The following is a 22,187-nucleotide window of genomic DNA, read 5'->3' as shown; positions in this document are numbered from 1 at the left end:
AAGATTCCTCATAAAATTAAAACAAAATTACCATACAATTCAACAATGCTCCTTCTGGGTATACACCCAGAAGAACTGAAAGTAGGGTCTTGAAGAGATATTTGTACACCCATGTTCAGAGCAGAATTATTCACAACAGACAAAAGGTAGAACCAAGTGTCTATTGATGGATGAAAAAATAAACAAAATGTGGTGTACAGTGCAATGGGATATTATTCAGCCCTAAATAGGAAGGGATTCTGACCCCTGCCACAATATGGATGATGCTAAGTGACACAGGCCAGTCACGGAAGGACAGATACTTGATTCATCTTCCATGAGGGACCCAAAATAGTCAAATTCATAGAAACAGCAAGTGGCACCGTGAGTGCCAGAGGCCGGAGGGAAGAGGGAATGGGGAGTTTTTAATGGGTCCAGAGTTTCAGTTGGGAAAGATGAGAAAGTTCTAACGCTGGATGCTGGTGGCAGTGGCACAACACTGTGAATGTACTTAATGCTGCTGAACCCTACACTTAAAAACGGTTACAATCATAAATTTTATGTGATGTATATTTTTTCACAATAAAAAAATAAAATATTAGATCAGGAAGTTATCTGAAAAAAATAAGTATGAAGCAGGGGAACGGACACCTGATGCTGCCTTCAGTGGACTTACCCTCTTATGTCACTGCTTCCTGCCTGCTCCAGGAGCCACCGAAGCTTTGTGGGGTGTGTATTAGATTACCTCAGGCCCACGCCTTCCCTTGCCTCTTGTCTGAGAAGGAGTTCACTGGTCCTCTGCTCTCACCCACCCTCCACTCCCTGCCCCCACCTCACCCTTGCAGTAGGGGTCAAGCAGAGATGTCCAGAGGCATTTGGTTGAGAAACACTGATCCCATGGATATTCACATAAAATGCTCCAGTGGAATCTGTTAACAAGGCGTGTTTTATCACTTTGGTACGAGGACTAGGGGGGAAGGAAATTAAAGGTGCAGGGAAGGATGGTGCTGGAGAACTCTAGAACCAGGAGCCCATTTTGCCCCAAACACTTTGTACCAAATTATAACGGTGACCTGTATGACCAAGAGACAGGTGAATCCTTACCACGGAGAGGAGCTTTCATTTTAAGAGGAGCCTAGTGACATTTTAGTTTACAGGTAGAAGCTGTCCCTGGAAAAATGTGGTTATGCAGGACTCATGGTTGGTCGTCTTGACCCAGGTTGAGTCGGTCCTTCCCCACGTCCCTATTTCTAAGCAAATTACACAGACTGAGAGGTAACTGAGCCGTTTCCCTGCCCCTCATCAACATGAATTTCAGGGTTGAAGCCGCCCCTGACCTGGGCAGGAGGCTGGACACTGGACGTCACACTGGCTTTCACAGCTGTGCCTGTTGCTCCACTTCTAAAATTCCTCTGGATATGCTCTAATATTCCGTCTTGAACAAAGACGAGGGACCTGTGTCCTCTGTTTTAGAGCCCCGGCCATCCACGTGCTTGCGTCAGGGGCCACCTCCGCAGACCGCGAAGACGCGACCCCCCTAGACGCTCACGAAGAGCAGTAGACTGTGGCTCTGCTTCAAGAAATGTCCTTGAGCTAAACCGTCTCTCTGTCCCTCCAAGCTTCCGCAGGTTCACTCGCTCCAACAGCGTGACGACGGCAGTGCAGGCCGACCTGGACTTCCACGACAACCTGGAAAACTCCCTGGAGTCTCTAGAGGACACTTCGTGCCCGGGCCCGGTGGCCAGACAGTTCTCCCGGGACGCCAGCACCTCCACCGTCAGCATCCAGGGCTCAGGAAACCACTACCACGCCTGCGCGGCCGACGAGGACTTCGACGCGGATTTCGACCCTTCGATTCTGCCGCCCCCGGATCCCTGGATCGACTCCATCACCGAAGACCCCCTGGAGGCCGTTCAAAGGTCAGTGTGCCACCGGGACGGCCACTGGTTTCTGAAGCTTCTCCAGGCGGAGCGAGACCGCATGGAAGGCTGGTGCCAGCAGATGGAGAGAGAGGAGCGCGAGAACAGCCTGCCCGAGGACAGTAAGTACGGCGGCCGCGCGCCCGGGGTCGGGGTCCCCGGGGTCCCCGGCGTCCCGGGCCGAGACTCGCGCGCGCGCTTTCTTCCTGCGGCCGCGCGGGCTGCGGCGCGGCGCGTCCCCACCCCGGGCCAGGGCGCGCGGGGGAGCCGGGCGGCCCCGGCTGAGTCCACGCGCCCCCCGCCCGGTGCGGGCCGCCCCGCCTGCAGCTCTGCGCCCGCGTGTCCAGCTCCAGACCCACGCGAGGCGGACCAACGCCTCTGAGCTGCTTCCTCTGCCCCACGATGTCCCTCCAGCGGTGCGGCTCCTCAGGGAATCCCCAGGGCTTCTAGCTGGTTCCTCGGCCCCCAGATCCCCGTGCTCTGAGCATGTAAAACCTGACAGCGCTTTCGTTAACATACAAGATTAGAGCACGTCGAGGCCGGAGGATCTCTTGACACTCCTACACCTGCAGAGCACACACTTTCCCTCTTAGGTTTTAGGGAGGCAAACCCTCAGCCGCTAAAGCAATGAACACAAACTCCAATTTAAGGGGTTAACGGAGGGGAGGGTCTAGCTCAGTGGTAGAGCCCAGGCTTAGTATGCACAAGGTCTTGGGTTCAATCCCCAGTGCCTCCTCTAAAACAGATAAGTAGGTAGACCTAATCACCTCCCCTCTCCAAAAAATCGTGCTCTTTATACCAACGTAATGGGTTAAAATAGATGATCAAATAACTGATGGATGAGTTAAATAGTGGGGGCCTTGCACACCATTATTTTCAAACTTGACCTCTTAGCAACGATTCTTGCTAACAATTGACAAAGAAATTGCCAGATTACCTCAGTCCTGAGGCACGTTTTAGCATTTTCAACCACTCTGAAAGTGGAATATAGGTGATAATCAGTGTGTGTTTCAATGTTGCGTGCTTATTTCCCTCTGAAAAACACTCTTAGTAAATGAATGGTGGGTCTTCCAGCCAATGATAATTTTGAGTCAGAGAGATTTAGGGGTAGATATTAAAACCTGCCTTCACTTTTGTGTGGGAACCACCTGGAAGAGTCTTATGATGTGACTTATTTTTTTAAATTGTCATTTAATTCTTTATCATGAAAAAATTTAAACATGTGCAGAAGTAGAGAGTTTACTGTGATGAACCCCCACGTACCCATCACCCAGCTCAACCACCAGCCAGTCTCACCTTCCCCCAGGTGTCATCATTTTTGCCAGAGGATCTTAAAATCGTAGGCATCACGTCACTTCACTAGGTATCTCTGATCAAGACTTTTTAAAAATATATAACCATCGTGCATTATCACCCCTACAAAAAAACAGTAATAATTTCTTAATAATTAGACCTAGAGCTTACTGTAAGTCATGTTCAGTTGACTTACTAAGTGAACCAAAGTAATTGTGTCAGGGAGCAGCGGGTTGTCCGTAAAGGAAGTATTTCTGTGAGAACTGAGGCTGGAAAATCCCAGCTAACAGGTTGTGGGATTTCCTCTCTGTGTCTTTTCTGTGCTCTTTCCTCCTCCTGACCCCGGTCCACTGGCTCACTGGCTCATTTGTTGCCTTTCTGAGCAAGTTAGAAAATCCATTGATGGGTTCCTGTAACGTTCCTTTTGTTCTTTCTCGACATGAGTGCAAACAGCTTGGCAGTGGAAAAGTAAACCTCCCGACGCTTGCCCCAACGGTTGGTGTCCCGGCGTGCTCACCTGGGCGTGGGTTCACAAGCAGGGTCCCCTTGGTGCCCTGGTGTCGGCACTGTCTGGCGGCAACGTGGGGCGGGGAGGTTTCGGTGAGGTCTTAGCGGGTGCACCTTCTACTTCCTCTTCTCCCTGTGGGCATACCCGAAGTTCCAGAATTCCCTGGGGAAATGCTAGTGTCTAAGGAGCAGCAGCCTCTGTTCTGTGTGCTGCTCACCTAGGCAGACTGTCTTGGAAATTTCAGTCATTCAGTGCATCAATGCACACTCTCTCCTTCACCAAGAAGTGAGGTCTGAGGCCAGAAATTATTATTGTCTCATCCGTCTTCACATTCGCTGCCCCTCTGATGGTTCCTGGCACACAGCAGTGGAGTAAGGAAGAAACTTTGTATTCTGTTACAAGTTAATTGCTAAAGGGATGTGGCCTGTAAACTTAAATCATACATAATAGCCCATCTCTGGGAGCCCTGCCTCCCAGGTAATAAGCCTTCAGCTAAAATACCATTGCATGGCTCACAGGAACCCCCCGACCAGGCCCTGTGAATGGCTGCAGGAAGAAGAAATTAAAACGTGCCCTCCGGAGTCTGACCGGAACCAGCACTCTACCCCCAGCCCCTTTTAGTATAACAGAAGTCTGAATGCTAACTCAGGGGAGATGGTTCTTTGGGACCCTAGCCCACCACCTTCTGGGTCTGCTGGCCTTCTGAGTAAAGCCGCTATTCCCCGGCCCAGCTACTGGTCTTGTGATTCACTGGCCTGGCGTGTGGCCAGCAGGGCGAGCTTGGACTCGGTAACAGCAGGTGATCAGTGCATGTGTATTTGAGTCCTGGAAATATTTTGGAAATATTCTGTTCTCCTTTGCAAAAGCCTTCTTCCTGAGTAGCTACAAAATCCTCAACAAGTAAGTAGCGGCTATTGTTGCCGAGCGCAGCGAGGGGAGTTCTCTTGTGAGGAAGGCGGTCAGCCCTCTGATCAGGGCGGGGACTTGCAGAGAGACTGGAGCACCTGCCACAGAAGGGGTGGAAGGACTCGTGCGGCGGCCAGCTGCATGCGCGAGATGAACCCCTGTGTCCCCCCCAGCTCCTGGGACGCGATTCCATGCCACACCGACATGAAGGCTCTGACTTTCATGCCCTGGGAGGAACAGAACAGGAGCACCCCTCTGCTAGCATTCCAGAGTTCTGAACGGCACAGAGGTGCACCCACGCGCCCAGGCAAGAGAGTCACCAATTTAAAATGAGGCAAATGGAAATCTGTGAGGTTCTGACCAGCCAGCAGGGAGGAAGAGAGAATATAAGGTGAAAAATACGCATCTCGTCCTCACAGCCCCTCCGGCCGTGGGCTTCGGGCTCTGACAGGTGTTGTTTTATTTGCCCTCAAAACAGCTCTCGGGCAGTGTCTTGTCTGAGGTCACAGAACACAGCACTGTCTGATGGAAGAGATACAACATGAATAACAGTTGACGAGATAATGATACTCTGTGTTGCTCGGTGCTCTCCCTCCGTATCTGTCCCTGACTCCTTGGCAACCACAATTCTGTTCCGATAAGTGGGCCTGGGGTTGCAGAGGGCCTTTGTTTTTACTAATTCTCTAATTTAACCTTTTCTTTTTTCTTTGTTCTTTTTTTAATAAGAGGGGTGGTAAGGGAGAGGGGCCAATCCCATTTGGCCAGCAGAGCCAATGTCTAAATAACCAGCTTAAAAAAAAACCTCTGTGCACCCAGAAAAATAGCTTTGATAAATGGGCCAAGCACAGATCTATCTATTTCTTGGGCAAGAGGCCTTATGTGTTGTGTGGGTCCCAGACCGGGGGGGCCTCTCTTCAGAGGTCATGACAAAGGTGGCTCCATGTCGCGGTGGTTCCCAAGAGAGCGGGTCTTTGTCGTCAGCACAGAAAGGACAGAGCGACAGGAAGGAGGATGCTGACCACACCTGCTTGGTTTAGTTTGTGGGCCACCGACATCATTCCAGATTTTAAACAGTTTTAAATGTTTGCTGAATGAGCCTGATGCCTCTGAACAGTCCACTTAAAAATGGTTAAAGTGATAGAACTTATGCGTATTTTACCACGCACAAGAGATTCCTCCCCACAACCCCCAAGAAAGTCTGCAGCAACTGAAAGCGGTGGTGGGTCAAGCTTGGCATCATCACGGCCATGGTCGCTCAGCTTGCTTCTAAGAAGATATTTTGTGAAATATCTTCCTGAATTCAAAATACAGCGTGTCCAGGAAGGGGTTAAAAAGAAGTTGGGAAACGAAGCTGTTTGCTCAATGGGAACCTGGGGGACAGATTTGGAGTGTGGGATGGCTGCGCTCACCTTTCTCTATGAGAGTTGAACGAAAAAGGAGCTGTCTGATTTTATTTCATAATTATTCAGTTATCAATTATGTTATGATGCCATCATCCTAATTCTGACCCCCTGCTTCCTAGGGACCTTGTTTTCAGCCTTCCAGGGCTGGAAAACGCTTTCTTGCTTTCCCTCAAACTGGAGAAACGTGCTTACGGGAGGGCAGAGGGAAAACAGGCCCTTAGGGCTGCCCCCAATCCGCTGCCCAAGAAAAGTCAGACCACAGATTCTTTGGGCATGTGGCGCTGCTCTTTCCCCTGCTAAAATAAAACAGAGTGAGGACTTCAGTTCTTGTGTTAAAACTTCCTCCCTAGCTGTCAACGGATGGTAGGGTTAGGGCTCGATCACAAAATAAGGGAAATCTGCAGTGAGCAAGGCTCCCCCACCCCCTTCCCCAGCCGTGGCAGCTGACAGAATGTTCCCTCAGCGCCCACAGTAAGACGACCCAGGCTTTGCTCAGACAATGGGGCCTTGTGTGAAACAGCTGTCTCGGGGAGGTGCTCGCTGCTGTCTGACAGGGGCTTGCATGTTACAGAGATCCGTCTGGTGTTATCTGACTGAGACCAAACGCCCAGATGGAACTGAGTGCTTCTAACTGGGATGCAGGGTAAAGAAAGGGGCTCGGGTTTCAGCGGCCCCAGGACAAAATCCTAGTTGATTGTCCTTGCATATCTATCTTTGCCTCCTGAACTGTGGACAACGGACGTGTGGCATTTTCAGGCTTGATCTGAAACGAACGGATAAAACCCAAAGAGCATGCCGTACGCAGATTGGTTCCACTTTAACTTTGCCTGGTGACAGCAGCAGCCATGGTCTGGGGACTTGGCCTGGAGTCCCCAGAGGCCTGTGAGCCTTGGCAGCGAATGTGGGGCGGGTAACAGAACTCCATACAGGGTTTGCCTGGTTTCAGGCTGAGTTACGGGTGCCGCGCCCCCTCACTGCTGGGACCGCCGATCGGTGCCATCTCCAGGCGTGCTCGGCTCTGTGTGGCCCGTGTTGCCTCCACAGCCTGTGGACCGGTGGGTAGCAGGCCAGGGAGCGCTCTGGAATTTTGGCAGCGCATCTGCCACGGGCCTGTTATATTTCTAAGCTCGGGGAGTTGGGTGCATCTGAGCTCCTCCCTGTTTTATTCTCATCTTCCCTTTGAAGTGACCTTTAAAAGGTCCCTCCGCACCTCCCCTACACACACACAGTGCATAGTCTCTTTTTAAGGCCTGGCCAACCTGAAATTAGTGACCACAGAGGAAGTGGCAGTAATGAAAACTGCAACATGCCTTGCGCTAAACCTTCTAGAAGGCTCAGTGTCGCACAGCACTGGGCATCAGGAGGAAGGCGTTGGGGCCAGAGGGACATTCCCCAGCATCTTTTTGGAGGTGTGTTTCCCTGGGTGTGGCCGGGGGCTGGGGGGCACGGAGGCACAGAGGGGCGAAGATGGGGCAGAGGGAAGGCACAGCCACGCCAGGAAGGAGGCATCTCTCCTGGTCCCCGGGTCAGTGCTGTTCCCGCCATTCCAGACACGTCTGTGGAGACGCAGAGATTGCAGAGAGGGACGCATTCGTGGAGCAGGATCCCCGCTCGCTTTCTCTAACAATAACTGTTTCTGTAGAAGATCATTGCAATGGGCTTCAAACGCGTCGTTTAGTCCTTCCGTGTTGCCAGGGGCAGTGTTAACTCATTTCATCTCATTCAGCTTTCAAAGGCTCCGACACTAGATTTGTCTCTGTGATGTCGATGCTGTTACTGTCTCATGGCTGATGTAAGTGGAGATATGGTTGGGAACAGAACTACCTCTTACAAGTAAGACTCTTGGAGTATGGACTGGGGAAAAAACCAAAATCAGCTGAGTTTTTGAAAACTCTTACAAACAAAATCATATTTTCCCCCACGGCTGAGCCCTGTGGAAGCTCTGGTTTTAGTCCATGGGATGATTTCTACAGAAAATTATATTCTTTATTCAGTAGCCTTTAATATATTCATCAATTCATTATTCTTTATTCATGTAAGCTTCAGCTTCTTTAAAAAAAAGACAAAAAACAACTCTTACTAAATTCAGAATAGCCACTGTCAACCAGGAATGAAACACATCCGTGTTTTCTGCGGAGAACTTTTATTGACAACAGTCCTGGATCACAAATGTGTTTGAGAAGCAGCGGGGCAGTTGGTTGGAGAAATTCTTTTCCATGAGAACACACTCGTAAATAAAAATGTCTCCACATGGATAATCCTGACTTGAAATCACACAGATTTGGTCTCACAAATCCACATGCCTTTGGACTAAGTGAGTGGATCCAATTTTTAAAAATTCCTTTCCCCTCCTCATTCCTAAAGTCTACAACATCGAAAAAAGAAAAAAAAAGAAAAAAGCCAAGTGAGTAAAAAGCAATGCAAAGTTGAGAATAAGGAGGTTTAATTCACCCACGAACATGTTCAACTTATCCCGAATGGCTTGGCTCTTCCAGCCTGAGTCAGCAGAACTAGGATTACAAACAGAAAACAGAGGAGTAATAGCCCCATCAAAACTCTATTAGCTAATTAATTAATCAAAACTGTAACAGAAAAAGTGGTGCTAAACATGGTCAAACCTTAAAGAATCAGAATGCTTCAAGCCTGGAATGTCGCAGTTAATTTAGTTTTCTGGTTACCTTACAGTTTGTAGATGAGTCAATGCATTTTAAAATCTATTCCTTCAGCGGGGTGTCAGGAGTTACATAGTCATGGTCTGTGCTATCGAATGGGCCTCTGATCTGGTTAGAAAGTCAGACATATGAACAGACAGTGCTGGAAAGAGCGTGGAGAGGGCAGAGACAGCGCTGTGCATGGGAATTTGAGGAGCCACATGAGGGAGGGGCAGAAGGCAGGAGGGCTTCCTGGAGGAGGCTCATCTAGCACAAGGGAAGGGGCTGTGTGGGCGCCAAGGTAAGAGGCACCCCCGGCTTAGTGCTGAGCCTGAGCAAATTCACTGAGGAGAGACTGCTTCTGGATTTGGGAAACTGGGGGCCCAGGGTCCTGAGAGAGCAGGCGGAGGTATGGCTGGACAGGTGGGCCTCGTTTGCCAGGCACTGAAGTGCATTTCCCTGCTTATCCCTGGGATGGTAAGGGATTGTGGAAAAGATCTAAGCATGGGGATTATATGAGATCAGAAAACCCTCCAATTCCCTTAATAAGACCATACCTCCAAATTAGCAAGGGAAAGAGACCATTCACACTGTGGGTGGGGTGACGGGGCCTTATAGCCTAACTGGGATTTGGGGAGACAGGGGGCCTGTTGAGCGGGTGCTGTAGCCGTGGCCGCGGTGGCTCCTGGGATGGGTCTGACCCCTCATTTTGCAGTGAGTCTGTTTTCCGCACAGGCTCTGGCGGGTGGTCTAAGTGTCCATCTTTGGAGAAGGTCCTGCCTCCTCTGTGTACCGGTCATCCAGCAGTTTGTTGGCCACTGTTCCAGCTCTGATAGGCGGGGGAACTATGCCAGACTGTACAGATAGGCAGGAGAATCTGGGGCCTTGAATCAGTGTTATGGATACCTTCTCCATACAGACCCCGGAAATTATTCACTCACTCATTGACGCTTGTCTAAATCTGCCTGAATGAAAGCCACCAAAAAAGAGGACATTCAGTGCACACTGTAGGGGACAGAGCAGGAGAAGTAATTCCCTGTGTGGGATCATGTTACCTTTGAGCTTCCCAGCTAAACCCAGAACCAAAGAATGTTGATAGGGCAGAGGAGTTACAATTCCTGCTGCCTCCAACCATATATTATTTCATTAAATAATCGGCAATCTTATGAAGAAGATATGATGATCACAGGACAGCTAAAGAAAACAGAGTCTGTGACACAGTAAATTTCCCCAAGATCCGCAGCTGCTAGGTGGCTTTTCTGACTCCAGTGCCTGCACTCTTTCTGGTGTGTTAAGCAGAAAGCTAGAGACGAGAGGGAGCATACTAGGTGAATTACGGTAGGAGGCGGGGCCTGGGCGGTGTCCACCGAGCACGTCCACCGTAGAAGCCTCACCTGTGGTGGGACAGCCAGACGGACTGGCTGTGTTGATATGCCGTGTCTAGGTTTCAGGGACGCGCCACTGGGGATATACGAAATACGCCAGTTCTTCTCTTTGATCACCACGGGGGCTGGTGACCATGGAGCTGGCTCAGGCGGTAGAGCTGGAAGCAAAGAAACCAGTGCTTCTGACTTTTCAGCTCTGGAGCCCTAGCCCTTCTTGGAATATTAAATGCGTGTGTTAGTTATGCTTACAGATTTTTTTCAGCCAAAGGGCCACACATATTTGTCACCGAACCAACCTACTGGCACAGAAACATAGAAACAAAGAGAAAAGTCGTTTTCCCAGTAAGACATGTCCAGCTGTCCAGATAGTGATGTTTCCAGCCCGATACGCTGAGATGCTGGTGACCGGGAGGCTGAATCCCTGTGTGCGTCATCTCCAGTGGAATGCCCTGTAACATCGGCTCTGACTTCTCCAGGGGCTCCGACTGGAGCTGGACCTGATTTTCTTACCAGTTTTTAATCCAGATCCACCGGGGAATGGATGATTCTGCTTTTGTTTCTTAGCCAGGAATCGCTTGATCCTGAAGATGTGGAACACTGGTTTTGACTCAGCAAAAATTCATTCATATCCCCAAAGGAAACAGCCTTTGTTTTCCTTCGCAGCCACAGCACTTAAGAGTAATTGTTCCTTCTCTTCACCCCTATGCCTTTTATATCACCTCCTTGTTCCCCAGATAAAAATGATGCCCCGTGGGGGTCAGTGGGAGGCAAGGGGTGTGCTCCTTTCTAGATGTCTGGGGTTTTGATTGACTGTGGCCAGGAACTGTGAAATCACAGTTTTCATAAAGGACTATTTTGTCTTTCTCTGCTTCTCACTACAATGCATAGTCTTTAAAAGAAAAACCAAAACTTGAACCTTACACCCGCCGTCTATCTCATGGGATCCCGGCTCCTCTGTTCTTTAACTGACTGAGATGTCTTCGTGCGACAATGACTTCTTGTAGATATGCTCTGCCCTCCAGCCCCATGTAGGACAGGGATCAGGTTTGCTGAACTTCTTCAGATTCCCCCAGTGACTTGGTACAGCCGCCCCCCCTCCCTATCCATGGGCACTGGCTACAGAGTGTGGATAAAGGAAGGACATCACCCTAACATGCCATCAGTTAAGTAGTTTCAGACCCGATTTTCAGTAAATGTTGGGAGGGAAGGGCACAGCTGGACCCGGTCCCCAGGGAAGGCAACTTTTTTCAAGTGAAATGATGCCATCTGCCCTGCTCCCCAGGGTCCTGTGAAGCTCAGATTCAATGTGTATGTGAAAGTGCTTTGAAATACAAGGTAATAATATTACAACTAGGCAGATTTTTGCAAAAACCAAATGGCAATGGCCTTCCAACCAATTTTCCTGGCTTTGTGTTTTGAACAAACCTTCCTCCAGGCATGTGTGACAAATATGAAATTTACTTTCAGGAGGAAAGAGTTCTTTCACTCACCAAGGGAGTGTCTAAGGAAAAACAAAACAAAACAAAACAAGAGCTATCAGAATTTCTTTCTTGCAGGGAGTTTTTAGTTCTCCAGAACAGCAAGTGTGAAGGGCGCAGAGGTGGGAGTTACTGTCTGCGGGTCCCAGGCCCTCCCGTCTCATGCTTTCCCTCTTGAATCCAAACCCTCATCTCCCCGACCTGGGCCTAGGGAAGCTGCTCACCTGGGTGGACATTGGAAATGCCAGGAATCCCGGAGCCAGCAGGGAATTTCCATTCAAAGAACAAGATGGTAAAAACCCGGGAAACAGAAGGGCCACGACTCCACCCCCGGTGTTTTCACTCCCACCCGACCAAGCTGAAGGAAGACAGAAGTCCCCTGTTTCTTCCAGGAAGCCCTCCAAGCTAGCCCCTACCTGCGTGGTTGGCTGGCCCCTGAACAGTTAGAGCGAGGCTTCCTCCTCATTTGAGAATCACTGTCTTACTCAGCTGGTCTTGCTCTGACGGTCTATTATGTAGCTTGGGTATTTGGATGTAAATGAGAACCATTCGCTCAAAGTCTTGAGGTCTATCCAGATACCCTGAGTTTCTCTACAGAACCCAGGAGCTAGGCAATCCCAGCCAGCCGGCTGGAGACCTGGGTTCTATGTCTAAACTTTCAGGGATCATTCTGAGATTTGCTGATGTCAATCCTGCCCTTTGACAAGATCATTTAGAGAGGTTTCCAGAAACTTGAGGGTTTGCCTAAAGCCAAGTGTTCACTTAGGAAGTGCCTTCTCCGATCTGTCTCTGGTCTGGGACAGGTCTTCCAAAGCCCATACCTGTCCTAGACAGCCAAGGATGCTGGTCACCCTTGAATATAATCCAGACTTTGGGGTTTTCCTCTTCTGGGCAGAGCAAACATGGGGTCCACGATCGCATACCCATGGTGTGGTGTCTTGGTTCTCGATATTAACAGACACTTATTGAGTGCTTGTTGTATAATCGGACACAGTCTAAGCTATTCACATGCGTTGCCACTTTGAACCTTTACAACAACCCTACCAATAGCGACCCTCAGCCCCATTTTACGTATAAGAAAACAGATTAGAGGGGTATAGCTCAGTGGTAGAGCACGTGCTCAGCTCGCACAGGTCCTGGGGTCAGTCCCCAGTGTCTCTGTTAAGGGGAAAAAAACAGATTAGGTGACCTGCCCAGGGTCAGTATTCCAGTTGACCTTTGGCCAGCTGAGGTCCTGAACCCTTAACTTCCATGGTGCCGTGTGTCTCAACATGCTGTCCTTTCTGCTTTGGGGGGTCGAGGAAGGGAGAGGAGGCCTCCCACACGTGACTCATCAGTTAAAGAGGAAAAGGGTAACCATCCCGAAAGATCATAAAAGCAGACTGAAAAAAATGTAAACACCTAGGCCTGAAGAATTGCTGCCGGACAGCTCTCAAGGGGGAGCCCCTGGCCACCGGCGGAGAGGCAGGTCTCTGCCCTTCAGCTGGGTGCTGTGACAGGTGGTCCTGCCTGAGGGGAGAGCTCAGTGGTAGAGCGCATGCTTAGCACGCACAAGGTCCTGGGTTCAATCCCTAGTGTACCTCCATTAAAAAAATAATCATAATAAATAAACCTAATTACTCCCCCTTCCTCCAACGAAACAAAGCGAAGCGATGCCCTGCGTTACCAGCGCGGGAAAGCTGAAGCATTTGCGCAGTGCCCAGGTAGAAACGACTCTCCAGCCTGGCAGTTCTAAGCAGGGAAGCAGATGACTGGGAAACCCTGGGCCAACATGAAGTTGGTTTTCGTTTTGTTTTCTTCTTTGTGGGGAATGAGGTCAAGAAAGGGAGACCTAGTTCCACTCTGCCTCAGACTCGGTGAATTCAGGACAAACGGCAGCAGCAGAAACGTTGCTTCAGTCCCATAAAATCCTTCCCAAGATCTCCAACCCGGCAGGTGCCCGCGGAGGAGCCTCCCCTCTGGCTTTCTCTGTGGGCACCTTCTCCCCATCCTTCCTGACCCGGAGGGCGTGCGGAGACCTGCCCGGTGGCAGCGGGGCCACGTCCCCACCGGGAGGCGGGGGAGTCTCGGGGACGATGTCGAGCTGGGGACCACTTTGTGCAGAGGACCCCGCCCCGTCTCCGCATGTCCATCAGCTGAAAGGTTCGCAAAGGGGAAGAATGTCTGCACAGTGCATAGGGAATTAAACCCAAATGAACAATAACGTGCGTCTGTGGAGCGGAAAAGCTGGGACGGTGCTGGCGTTCCCTAGGCAACAGGCTGAAAATGTTCACTCCTTAGAAAATCTCTCAACTGGCCATGGCTTTTTCCTGACAGTACCAGTGACTGAGCTCCGGGAAAATAATGAAGGCTATGGATGGGACATGGTGAGTGCCAAGAGACCCCCCTCCAAGTTAGGGCTGCTTTCCTTATGCTTGGACTGGAATTAGAAAAATAAGCTATCAGTCCGTGACTGCCAACTCAAATAAATCCAGAACTATCCTGGTAAACACTTGAGATTCATCCTGCAGTAAAAGGAAAACAAAACAAAAAGAAACTATTTGCTTCCTCTCTTAGTAACATCCAGGGCTGTGACGGAAAACTCCGTTATTCCTCAAATGCATGATGAGCACGTGTTTTCTTCCAAGTCGGTTTTGTGCTTTCACCTGGGAGCCTCGGTTACACAGAGCTGCGGAGTGACGCCCCGCCGGCGCTGTGTGCGCCTGCGCGTGCAGCGTGCCTGCCGGTGCCCCCTAATGACTACAGCTTAACTTCCTCTTTGCTTTACCAGACTAAGTCTCAGCAGTGAGATATCGTGTGTAAACTTTTGTATGTTTGCTTTTTTCAGTTCTAGGGAAAATCCGAACTGCAGTGGGCAGTGCCCAACTTCTTATGGCCCAGAAATTCTACCAGTTCAGAGAATTGTGTGAAGAAAACCTGGTAGGTAACATTTCGCATCATTTCCCTGGTCATATCACGAGAAGAAACGTGTCAGCAAGATTGGTCCAACTGAAGTAAAACTGATCTTGAACCAAGTCAGAGCTCATCAGACTCTCTTACCTGGAATGGAGAGTTTTCTGATGAATTGTATTTCCTGCCTTTCTCAACATTGTTTATTTTATACTTAATCTAGGAAGAAAAATTCAATCAAGTTAAAACTCCATTTCCTGCCTTTTTTTTTATAATTGAAAACTTTCCATTTTCCTGGCCTGCACAGACATCTCTGATTTCATTATTCTTACCAAAATATGGAACAACCTGATATTTCAAAAATAATATTACAGAAAGAATCATTTTGGATAATGAGTTTCTTTCTGAAATAGCCATCAGGTTCAGCCATCTGAATACCTTATCAGAGTCTCTGTTTTAATTCAAGAGTTAGAGGTGGAGGGCATCAAAAAGTATAGATGAGAGAAATGAATTGTTCATCCTTCTTGAACATACAGAAAACTAAATAAAGCAGAACAAAGAGACAAAAAAACAAAAACAAAAAAACCCAGCATCAAAGACATTTTAAAACACTGACAGCAAAACACAAGGGCAAGAGCTTCCTCACATAATTTTTTTTAATGCTACCATCTCCACAAGTGCTATTCCACAAAAAAAAAAAAAAAGAAAAGAAAAGAAAAGAAAAAAGAAAAAACAAAGGCTTTTATTAGTTAACTAATGGTCCAGCTGGAACTAAAATACAGAAAATAAAAAGCAACTTGCTTTTCTTGTGGAAGGTGAAACCATGATCACTTGCAATCTAACTGACCCAAACTATGGTTTTAGCATTTCAACCACATCGTCTTCTTACCAAGGACAAATACAGACGGAATGGGGTTCATCTAGATGGGGCTCACCCGAGAGAAAATATAAAGTATACAAAGGTGGTGCCTTCCACCCCTCTTCCCAGGCTTTTCTTTTGGAAACCTCCCTTTGGATGCTATCCTTTCCCTCCTCCTTATCCCCACCTCCCACATATAGAGTTCACTGCCCCTCCTTTGGCAAAACTTAATTGACCTTTCTTTCACCTTCTCAGAAAATCTAGTGTGGATCATGAGATAATATATATTAGTAAGTGTATTGATATGTGATTCAACCAATAGTTTACTGAACTTTGCTATGTGTCAGGTACAGAATTCTTGCTAATTTGTAAACTCGCTCATGTGTCATTGATCTTAACTAATGATTCTTTGCTCTTTAAATGTCAGAAAGTTCATATAAAGCTATATTTCTCAAACTGGCCAAAATATGCACATGGAGGCCAATAAGTACATGCTACAGAGCAAACACAGCACACTTTTAAAAGAATTATATAAGGAGCAGGTACATTAGGAAACAGAAGGCAAACACCATGCAGATTTGGGAGATGAAACTGCAGGCAAAATGTTTTGAAAAGTTGGCAGACTTTCTAGGAAAGGTCAGCATCGTTCAAGCCAGCTTAGAAGTTTCCTAGTTCCTGCTGGGCTCCCATTCCTCGGCCACCAGGGAAGGGAGGAGTGAAGTGTGACAAGCAGGTTGGAGGTGGGCTGAGGGGGAACCACACAGTGGTGTGTGGATGAGGGCAAAGAAAGTCAGTCCTTAACCACCAAAGAAAATTTCGTATTATCTATCAAATGCATCATTACAGACGTCTATGTGCATGTTCAGATGTGTTCTCACATTTGTCCTATTGTGTTATAGTTGATTTAAAGCTAATTCATTTCCAAATGATTTTGTCCAAGTGCTTATGATAACATGACTTCCTCTATTAGTAATGTCTTAATTGTTAAACACATAGTACTTTGAAAAATCCAGTTCTTTTATTGCTTATTTGTTCGCCCTACTAATTCATGCAACACGAGTATTAAAATGAATCTTATTTCAGATTCCTTATCTGTTCTCTGGAATATGTTGGATGTCATGGAGTCAAACACTGACTGAATAATAATCTACTGTCTTTTTTTTCTAAGATGGCATTTTCATTTAAATCTAGTTTTAAATGCATTTTGTCACAGATCATACATTCTGGGATTTTTCACATGGTTAGCCTCTCCCACCAGCCCTTATCCATAGGTGTTGTTTTACAGAAGAAATGTTTTACAACCTTGACATTGAGAATCACTGAGTCAGACATGTGTAAAATGATCATTTGGAGTGTAATCTTTTTAAAAGTCAAACTCACAGAGAGTATAAAAGTGGTTGCCAGGGGCTCAGGGCCAGGGGAATAGGGAGAGGTTGGTAAGATGGTACAGAGTTGCAGTATTAAGATGAGTAAGGTCTGAGGCTCTAACGTACAGCGTGGTAACCGCAGCAGATAACGGTGTATCGTATAATTGAACTTTGCTAAGACAGTAGAAGCTAAAGGTTCTCACACACACAGAAAGATAAATATGTCAAGTAATGATGTGTTAACTCGATGGGAGATAATGTATGTGTCCATCAGACCATCACACTGTACACTTTAAATTACAAGTGTACCATTTGTACCATCACAAGTTAGACTTATAATTTTCTTCGTCAGTTATTCCTTAATAAAAGTGAATATATATATCACATAAAACATATGTACCTAGAGCATTTTAAATAAAGTACCATTTGTAGCCCTGCTTTTATCTCCTGTCTGCAAACCAAAAGGAACTCAGCGTCCTTACGTTATTTGAAATATTTGAAAATGCCACTTTGGTCCTGTGCTTGTTGTCAAAGATCACCTCTAGAGAATGAATTTTTTTTTTTCTCTTGTGCAGAATCTCAATGCTCATCCAAGGCCCACCTCCCAGGATTTGGCGGGGTTCTGGGACATGCTGCAGTTGTCCATAGAAAATATTAGTATGAAATTTGATGAACTTCATCAGTTAAAGGCCAATAATTGGAAACAGATGGATCCTCTTGACAAGAAGGTAGAACAATGTAGATTTTGTATGGTTCATTTAAAAACCTGCACAAACCCTGGACAGTCTAAATAGGCTTCTGCTTTCAGTCTTGCTGTTTACAATGTGAAATGGAGCTGATATCATATTAATTTCATTGTAATGACAATGTTTACATAGTAATCATTTGGGATATTATCTGTAATATGTTTCAGGCATATTTTTAAAGAAAAACCTGTCTTTGTGAATTGGAAAATGGGAATGTGGCTTTTTTTGTTAATTAAACTTTAAGTTAAACCATTTTAGTCACTGGAAGGTACTGCCTCCCTTTTGCTTTTTAAACTAAAATAAATGACATCTTCAGTGCATGATTACATAGAGCAAGAGTTCAACTTCCTTACACCCTAGGATGTGTTTCGAGAAAATAGGAAGCCTGAAAAACTAACCGACTTTGATAATCATTTCATAAATATAGTAATAAAGAAATCACTGCTGTTCAAGTCTAAAAATATACACACCATCAAGTTTCACAGTAATCATAAATGTTGGGTTTTTTTTTTTTTTAAAGAGTTTTACTTTTGGTTGATTTGCCTTGGGGAATATTGCTCCCTGAGTTCCTCGTGCAAGAGCTTAGAAATAAAGACTCAAATTCTTTGACTTGAATTAATAAACTGCAGTTTTTACACTTGATCATGGTGGCTCCAGCAGGCTCTCACAGGTATCCAATGTCCACTTCCGCAGGCTGCCCTGGCATGCATGACTTTTTTTTAAAAAAATGATTTGCTATCCTATGGCCTGAGGTCAAATGTTTCTAAGAGATTCAGCTCCTAAAAATTAGGCACAGCTATTCCTGTGATGCCCTTTTCTGATACCTTCACCTACCAGAGAGCGAAGGGCGCTCCAATCCACTCTGTTGCCACCCATCATAATATAAGGGTTCTCGGACTCAGTGGGCTGCCAGGAGAATCCCAGTGCCAAGGGACGGTGCATAATCGAAGAGGCCACCACTGTCACCATCAGGGTCCCTCATCTCCAGTTCTATCACCGTCCACCCTGGGGGGTTTAGTGTTAAGCATCAAAATACCAGGGATATCTGGGTGGCCTCTCACTTGGGAAGTCAGACATTTGCACTCAGTCTACTTTTCTTTAATCTGTGTCTTAAACTCTCTGCTAAATAAGCTCTTAAATTGGTCTTATTTTAAGAAGACACTAAGATGTGCACACATACTGGTTATTTAGATTTTGGAGCTGATCCATCTAATTTCTCATTCATTGATTTTAAAAAAATTACTGTGAAAAAAATAAAATGTGCAAGGAAAGGAAAATATGACTAAAATGTTTCCAATAGTCATACTTTTAAAAGTATCCACTGAGTTGCTCAACAATGAAGATTTTAGACGTCCAAAAGCAGTGAAGCTAATAATTGATATCTGTAACCCAGTGACAGTTACATAGTAAATCATTAGGTAACTTGATTTCTAAATCTTCACTCACTTTATGTCTTCATCACCCCCACGAACTAGAGGGGAAAAAATGAACAAACACAATCAGAGTTGGTGGAATAGCGTTTGCACCCTGTGCTCACAAGACTCCACCTTAAACAGCCCGCGGGCAACTCCAAGGTGGTAAGTTTAACGATGCACTGCACCCACCTGGGCAAAGACGAACTGCTGTGAGGAACCTGAGTGTTAAGAATGCCCTTTGGTGAATCATGGAATCCATATTTTAAGATACTTCTCACTTTTAGTTTTATGAGAATTTAGGGTATTTTATTTTTAAAAATGAAAACATCAGATTCATGTGGACCTTTTTGCAGCCTGAAAACTCACCGTCTTTTCCCTGAAAATCCTTTGTGGTGTGATTCCTTTTTTCCCGTTGTACTTTTTTTCCCCGCCCGACTGATGAACGGCTTTTGTGTTTGCAGTGGCTTTTAAAAATATCCAGCCGTTTTCTAGTTTGCTGCTGCTGTTGGGGGCGGGGGTGAACTCTTTGTGTCTTGTGTTAAATTTTCACGGCACGGTGTCTGTCCCTGTGATGGAACTGCCTTTTGGGCCACCAGTCACCCCAAGGCCCTTAAGGAGTACGGTCCCAGCAGGATGTTTTAGGGGCCATCTTGGAGCTGACGCCACCCCCGAGGGTAGGAGCCGTCCAAGTCCTCCCTCCGGGGTGACCCTGCCGAGTGTATTGCTGTGTGTCTGTGTGTGATGTGCAAATGGGTGTAACTCACTGTGGCATCAACAAAGCTAAACGAACACAGTCTTATCATCTCTTCTTCCTCGTTTGGTTGTTTAAAGTTGGGTGGGCCCGGGGAGCGGGCGGTGATGCTTTTAAACTGAACCAGCTGGCACCCGCTGCCTCCCTCCTTAGAGGGGATGCAGTTCTAAGAGGCTGCCCCTGCCACTCTGCCCCATCTCTGGCAGCTGGAAGAGTCTGGAGCCTCCAGGGAGAAAGCACACTAAATGTGCTGGGGGCGGCAGCCTTTCAGCAGGGGGCATTTTGAATACCCACATCCTTGCCTTGGAGAGACCTAGTTCTGCCGTCCAGCCTTACCCTTGGCCTTAAGCTTATAGGTATTTTTTATTTCCTGCATCTTTTGCATACCTAAGCCAGAATAATGAAGAAGAAAATATACCTATGATACATAAAAATATAGACAGTGTGCAGATCAGAACTAACCTATTAGGTTAAAAAAAAACCAACCTGTGTGCTAACTACTGACCTATCCCAGTTTTTCCCAAGCTTGTCCTGAGAAGCTGTGTAATGTCCTGAACCTTCTGCTTTGATCAGGAGAGAAGGGCCCCTCCTCCAGTGCCAAAGAAGCCGGCGAAGGGCCCCGCGCCGCTGATCCGGGAGCGCTCGCTGGAGAGCTCGCAGCGCCAGGAGGCCCGCAAGCGCCTGATGGCCGCCAAGCGCGCCGCGTCCGTCCGCCAGAACTCGGCCACCGAGAGCGCCGAGAGCATCGAGATCTACATCCCCGAGGCGCAGACCCGGCTCTGAGCGCCGCCGCCGCCGCCGCCGCGCCGCCCCGCCGCCCCGCCTCCTCCCGAGCGCCCCCCTTTCCGTTCTCGGCTCGCCCGCCCACCCGCGTAGCAGCGGCCCCTGTAGGTCCCCGCCATCCTCAGTTCTCTCGAGCTAGTCTGTCCCTAGAGTTCAGCAATATCAATCCATAGGGTATTTCAGAAATCCAGTCTCCCAGGGGGACCCTCGGGGCCCTCGCGGTCTTCCACGGGAAAGGGACGAGGGCTCCGACCCCCTCCGTGTCCCCGACACGAGCCGACGGAGCACTTTCTCTCCACCCTCAGAGGTCACACCCTGTCAGCGGAGGCCACGAGTGACACACCGGGAGGGGACCGAGATGGGCTGGGGCTGGGGGGCCAGGACGTGTAGTGGGGGGAGGAAGAGGAGCAACACCGCGGGTGCTGGGGGTAGCTGCATCCCTCACAGCTGCACAAACTGCCTCACTGTCCGTCATCAGTCACGGCTTCAAACGTCTCAATCAGCAGAAGATTGTCAATTCGATCTTTCAGGGACATCAATCTATTCCGAAAGGCAATAACACGAATAGGCAAGGCAAAGGAAGCACTGAGAGCTTAAGATACTATATAAGGGATTTTTTTTTTTTTGGTCCTAGTACTAAGAAAACTTAGACCTGAAGTGTTTTATCAACTTTTATTGTACTATGTATATTATATTGTTGTTGCGGTGGGGGGGTGGGGGGCGGGTCTTTAAAGGGGAAAGTGTTGGTTCTATTAATTTGTTCGTGTTCATCCCGGGGGGCCTACCTAATTCTACATACACAAGTACATCTCTGCTTACAAAGTGCTGTAAATGGCAGCCGGGCTGTTTTCTGAGAAGAGTTTGGATTTTCCCATCATCCCTTTGAATGCTACACATCTGTCTCTTTTAACCCCGTAGTTCACATGGCATACGTTTTTCTCCATCAGTCTTCTCTCACTGCTACACAGAGTCCTATCATATACCCCGGAATAAGGATCTTGTCCCGTGTCCAACTGATCAAATAGGCTTTTTGTCCCAACAGACATGTAGTCTCATTCCAAAGAGCTGCCAGTCCTCTTGAGGCCCCAGGTAGAGCGAGATGACATTTGACCTGCCAGTTTCAGCAGCCAGGTGGAGGGGGAGGATTCCTAAACGCTGAGAGAAACCCAGGCTTTTGGCCAAGAATGTTGATTTAACTTTTCTGTCTTTTTGGATGGGCAGTATGACTTTTGCATCCAGCTAAAGTTACCTTTAAATGCCCTTACTCGAAGCAGTTTAAACATTTGGAGTGAGGTGATCTTAAAGGATCACTGGCATTTTATCCAGCTCCCTAAAGCGTTAGAAATTACCATTGAAAAATGACAGGCTTTTAAAAACATACATCAAGTATACTTGCACCACAGAAGCTTTTAAAAACAAAACAAAAAAAAAACCAAAAAAACCCACTCTCATAGCCAGGTGCTAATTTAATTTAATTTAAGAAATTAAGAGAGGTGATGGGTTCTGGCAACAACTAGGTTCGTGGGCATATTCTAAAACCACTAGAGAATTCGCTACCTCTCAGAGCCATTGATGCTTTGAGCTATCTTTACAAACAGGGCACAAAAGTTTACTGCTGTGGTTTACTAGAAAAGGGCTACTAACTTATTTAAAAACCAACCAACCAACTTTTAGCTAGGGAGAACAAGGCGCCTCGAGTGCTTTGTAAAATTGGAGCAGAGAATTTGAGCTCACGTATTTGGTGGTTTTAAAAAGAATCCACCTTTTCTTTGCTTTGTAGCAGCCAAGGAAGGCCACACAGAGTTGGCAACAAGTAAGGCCGACTGCCACGCTGGGTAGACTATGGTCCCATTCA

General features: G+C 47.3%; 1 protein-coding gene across 28 annotated transcripts in view; it reads left to right on the top strand.

Annotated features, from left to right (window-relative positions):
* The window catches only part of DLGAP1 (DLG associated protein 1), an 822,007-nt gene extending 801,072 nt beyond the window's left edge, over window positions 1–20,935 (top strand). For 21 of the 28 annotated variants that reach the window (XM_072949181.1, XM_072949175.1, XM_072949174.1 and 18 more), the window contains 4 exons: window positions 1,599–2,020; window positions 14,350–14,441; window positions 17,213–17,365; window positions 20,123–20,935. In XM_072949181.1, coding sequence (XP_072805282.1) covers window positions 1,599–2,020; window positions 14,350–14,441; window positions 17,213–17,365; window positions 20,123–20,332 — 877 coding nt within the window. In that variant the 3' untranslated portion in view covers window positions 20,333–20,935. Of the gene's footprint in view, window positions 1–1,598; window positions 2,021–14,349; window positions 14,442–17,212; window positions 17,714–20,122 lie in introns of those variants that run through there. The other 7 variants (XM_072949184.1, XM_072949186.1, XM_072949192.1 and 4 more) reach the window with 1 other exon arrangement.
* The last annotated feature ends 1,252 nt before the right edge of the window (window positions 20,936–22,187 follow it).

This window comes from Vicugna pacos, chromosome 24, assembly GCF_048564905.1.
Source record: "Vicugna pacos chromosome 24, VicPac4, whole genome shotgun sequence".
Classification (NCBI taxonomy): domain Eukaryota; kingdom Metazoa; phylum Chordata; class Mammalia; order Artiodactyla; family Camelidae; genus Vicugna; species Vicugna pacos.
The sequence above is the reverse complement of the archived record's forward strand: the minus strand, read 5'-3'. Positions and strand labels throughout refer to the sequence as shown.